The 4,488-nt window shown below is 54.6% G+C and overlaps 1 protein-coding gene across 1 annotated transcript; it reads right to left on the bottom strand.

Annotated features, from left to right (window-relative positions):
* Nucleotides 1–1,754: 1,754 nt before the first annotated feature.
* LOC136457456 (basic leucine zipper 2-like) lies at nt 1,755–3,923 on the bottom strand. Its single transcript, XM_066457482.1, has 4 exons — nt 2,952–3,923; nt 2,751–2,841; nt 2,478–2,604; nt 1,755–2,333 (listed from the first exon to the last, which is right to left on the bottom strand). The coding sequence occupies exons 1-4, from the start codon at nt 3,476–3,478 to the stop codon at nt 2,155–2,157; spliced, it is 924 nt and encodes a 307-aa protein (XP_066313579.1). The 5' UTR covers nt 3,479–3,923; the 3' UTR covers nt 1,755–2,154.
* Nucleotides 3,924–4,488: the final 565 nt, after the last annotated feature.

The raw sequence follows: 4,488 nt of genomic DNA on the forward strand, positions 1-4,488 counted from the left end.
CACAGACGCTGTTAGGCATTTAACAGACAGAGCTAGCACGCTGGATCGTACAGCTATTGTTTGATGATCCAGGAAAATGGAATGAATCATGTTGTATAATGTACAACATGAGGATATCTTGCAAATGCCCTCGTATTCGACAGCCCTAAGAACCTTCCCATCGTAAAGGCCATTCTCAACCTGCATCTTTGCACAGAATTTCTCTGTGTCCACCGAGAGCAACCTGGCACAATCACAGTCCGCAGCAGGCCGCCAGCCCACCAATTTCAGGGATCACAGTCTCAAGCTCATCTTGGTGGACCCTCTGCTATGTGGGCCTAGTTACGGCAGGCTTGCCTCCGCAACTCTGGCCCAACCAGCCCATTGGACATCTTCTAGTTTCCCCCTCAGCTTTGAGAATGTTTTTAAAAAAAGATCAAATTAACTTTGAGAATCTTCAGAAATCAGATACTGGTGGAGTATAGTACTGGAGTTGCAATAACCTGCGCTCAGTGCTCAAAGAAGGGTTATCCGAACAGGATGAGAATGAATGCTCTCACGTCAATTACCCCAGCGATGTGCACTGAGGCTGTAAGAAATTCGCATACCGACACATGCCAAAAACTGAACGTACAGATAAATTTACTGGCGTTTTTGGTAGATGCAGCCATACGTACGGGCGCTCCAATAATAAATGGCTTCCTCCTGTCAATGGGGTATCTCCAAACTGTTTGTCCCTCGTGGCCACGCTGAGGAGAAGCCGAAGCCAAGACGGCGAGGAGCAAAGCCGGGCTGGTACTGATTTATTGTGAGAGAAAAACACTGTTGGCTGGCTGGTTTGAGCTGGCTGAAACCAACAAGCGAACAGGCTGTGTGTCCGAAACCAGGCTGCTGCAATGCACCTGCCTCGGGCTGTTCAGGATTTACCGTGGCTACGGCTGATTTGTAAGACTGATTTGTTATGAAAAAAAATTATTTTATAACTGAAAAGTAGAGTTGATTCAGGCTAACGGAGCCATATAACTGGAAAGTAGAGTTTGATTCAAGCTAACGGAGCCACAGGCGAACCTAACCAAGCTCGTGGCACCCAGAATAACTTCCACCGGCCGGTACGGGTGCGGCACGCACATGCGCGTGCTGCCAGTGCAGCTGCAGACGAACATGCCCATCCCTTGCAGCGGAAGGAAGGTAAGGTACCTTCATGTGTTCCTGCGGCCGGCCACTGTTTTAAAAATCCTGTGACGGAACAGCAAGGAATGAGATGCTGGAGCTCCTTGCATTGCATATTTGCATGTGACAGCGTTAACCCGCTTGGTTGTAAACGCTCTATTCGCTTCGCTGATAAGCCATGACGTGTTTGGCTGATCTGGTCTTGGATTGTTTCAGCTTAATTTCTCACAGAATACTATTGAATCAACCGAAATTAGCCGAACTACAGTGAAAATCTGTACCAGCTGAACATCCTAATATTGGTTGATTTGTTGTAAGAGAAAAGTACTGTTCGTTCGCTGAAAAAGTATGGATTATAAGCCAAGCAAACAGGGCAGTACGGTAGTCTACTGTTAAAACGTAAACAAACTAGTCTACTGTTAAACTCAAATTGTAAGCTGTTTCACCCTTTCTTATAGGTACATTTGGAAGGGAGGGGGGAGTATGTATAGAACGGCTTCAAAAAAGAAAAGAAAAGAAGAAACAGTGAGTATAGAACAGAAAGAGGAATTCAAGAGGGAAGAAGTGACACTCTGCCACACTGGTACTTGAACACGTACAATTTTCTTTCTTTTTTTGATTTATCAGATGCAAAACCACCCCAAACACACAAGTTGACCTCAAGCAATCTGAATTACATTTGATCTTTTTTACCTACAACCTTCGCCCAAAATGCTCAAACAAAAATTACAAATCAGGGGAGGTGGAAGGAGCAGCGGCAGCAGCAGTAGGAGAGGATGCATGCAAGAATGAACAAACCAAACCAATCCATTTCCTCTTCTTTACATCACAATCACGTTACAATTACATCCCAAAGAATGCACACACACACACACGCACACCCAAGCAATGCACCAATCCTAGCAGCAGCGCCTCGCTGTGATGGGCGGGCGACAGGGCCATCCCCACTACAGCGACCGACCCGGATGGACGTGTCGCCCCGCCGGCCCGCCTCCTCATCAGTCATCACGAGGGCGGGCCGGGCGCGGGCGCGGCGGTCCCCTCGCTGCTGCCGATCATGTCGTCCTTGTCGCCGCGGACCGGGGCCGCGTCGGGCGCTGGGGGCTCACCGCCGCTATTCAGGCTCTGCTGGTGGTAGATTTGCCTCAGCCTCTCGATCTCCTTCCTCAGTGCCTCCTGATGAGCTGCACACCACAAACACAGTTCAGGTACAGTCAGTCACGGTGGTGGCTTCTTCCACTGCATGCACGCAGCTAGCGCGAATTGAATTGTGATGGCGACTGGAGAGGATCGTAATCGGAGGAGAGGGGGGCGGCAATGGCGGTCACCATCTTTGAAGATCTTGTCCTGCGCGAGCGCGGCGATTCGCTGCTTGAGGTGGCTGTTCCCCAGCGTCAGCAGCGAGCGCTGGTGGTCGAGGAACGCCACGCGCGGGGACAGCGCCGACACCTCCGTCTGCACATATTTGTTTGTTCGATCAAAATTCAGGACAAATTCATCCGCGGACAAATTTGTTCGACCAAAGTTCAGCTCGGAATGCTTCCGGAGCGCATAATTCAGCTCCGGTTGGATGCTTGGGCGATGCGGAACTCTACACGCACCTGAAGCGACGTGACGCTGCGCTCCAGCTCCGAGATGTACTGCAACTTGCGCACGCGCGACCGCTGCGCGGACTGCCGATTCGCCAGGATCCTGCGAGTTTTGCGGCAAGGGAGGCACCCCGGTTGGTGAATTCTGCGTCGCAAAGGTCGCGCATTGCAAGAATTGAGCGATGAAGGGGGTAGCAGGGGAAGAAAGATCACCTCTTGACACGCTTAGGATCGACTGCGGCGGCGGAGGCCGGCGCGGCGTCGGCGGCGTCGCCATGGCACTTGCTCTGCGCCTCCTCGGCCTCGCCCCTGTCCGTCTTCTCGTCGTTGATGCTGTTGTGGTCGGACGGCGACGACGAGCTCCCCACCGGCGCGGGCGCGGCCTGCGGCGGCGGCGGCTGCAGGTCGTCAGAGAACATGGACAGGAGCTGGTCGTCGTCGAGGCGGTCGAAATCGTACGCCCCGACGCCGGCATTGCCGTCGTCGGGGCCGGGCTCGACGCAGGCCACGGAGTCGCTGACGGAGCGGCGGTGCGCGCCGCGCTTGGCCGCGGAGAAGTCGAGGAACTCGTCGACCCACGACGGCTGCTGCTGCGGCTGCGGGTGGAGCGGCGGCGGCGGCATGGGCGCGGCGAGGAACGTGCCCACGGAGGGGCTGCGCTGGTGCTGGTGGTGGTGCCCGCCCCCGAACTCCGGCCACGCCGGCGCCATGGTGGGGATCTTGGGCGGCAGCTGCGCCATGGCCGGGACCCCGCGCCGCGCGTTGGTTCGATTCGGGGAATCAACGCAACACGCGGGAACGGTGGCGCAACGCCGAAACCTGCCCCGGCCCCGCGGTGCCCGAGGCCCCGGGCGGCAATGTAGCGAGGGCGACGACGACGCGCGCGCGCGGTGCCGGCCGGGGATTGCGCGCGCGGCTCCCCTTTTCTTAGCTCGCGTTTTTGTTGTTTCGATCCAATTCCGATGCTGGCGGGGTGCGCGCCCGTGCCACCGCTGCGAGCTTGGCGTGGGTGGACGGTGAGGGGGCCGGGCCGGGGGTCGGTTTGCTCGTCTCGTTTCTGCGCTGCGCTAAATTGGGCAATGCCGCTTGCCGCAACGGGAATGACAGGGACGGGGATTCAGGGAGGGCGGGAGTGAGAGAGAGAGAGGATTGAGCTGAGCTTGAGAGAGAAATAGAGTGATGAGAGGGGCGTGGGGACGTCACATGACAAGAGGAGAGAGACAGCTAGCACCAGCTGGTAATGGAAAGAGCGCGCGCGGGGGGGGGGGGGGGGGGGGGGGGGGGGGGGGGGGGGGGGAGCTCGCTTGGACATGGGGCAGACCTACAGCTTGGTCGGTGCACTTTGTCCCACTGACATGTGGAGCCTACGCGTGCTTTTGTTGCTCCCATTTTGTTTCTCTATATAAGCTTCGCACAATAGAAAGGAGGAATATTTAACAGTCACCACTGTTAATGAGGGAGAGCCTATTACAGCTCAAAAAACTTTTAGAGCTAGATATATAATGGTCTAAAGAACTTTTGGAGCTAAATTAGGTGACCGAGAGTACCATCGATGTTGTGATGTTTGTGTTTTTTTACCATGTAACACATTGTGCATAGGAAGATATTAGTTTGGAAGATCAAGTAGTGCCTAGGAAAGATACCTTTCGATATTTAGGATCAATGCTACAGAGAGACGGAGATATTGATGAAGATGTTAGCCATAGAATCAAAGCAGGGTGGATGAAGTGGCGGCAATCATCTGGTGTCC

The sequence above is a fragment of the Miscanthus floridulus genome, chromosome 6 (assembly GCF_019320115.1).
Source record: "Miscanthus floridulus cultivar M001 chromosome 6, ASM1932011v1, whole genome shotgun sequence".
Taxonomy (NCBI): Eukaryota; Viridiplantae; Streptophyta; class Magnoliopsida; order Poales; family Poaceae; genus Miscanthus; species Miscanthus floridulus.

Coding starts and splice junctions, on each gene's coding strand:
- LOC136457456 (XM_066457482.1), bottom strand. CDS start 3,478: ATGGCGCAGCTGCCGCCCAAGATCCCCACCATGGCGCCGGCGTGGCCG. Junction 2,842..2,951: donor GATCCTAAGCGTGTCAAGAG/GTGATCTTTCTT, acceptor CAAAACTCGCAG/GATCCTGGCGAATCGGCAGT. Junction 2,605..2,750: donor GCAGCGTCACGTCGCTTCAG/GTGCGTGTAGAG, acceptor AAATATGTGCAG/ACGGAGGTGTCGGCGCTGTC.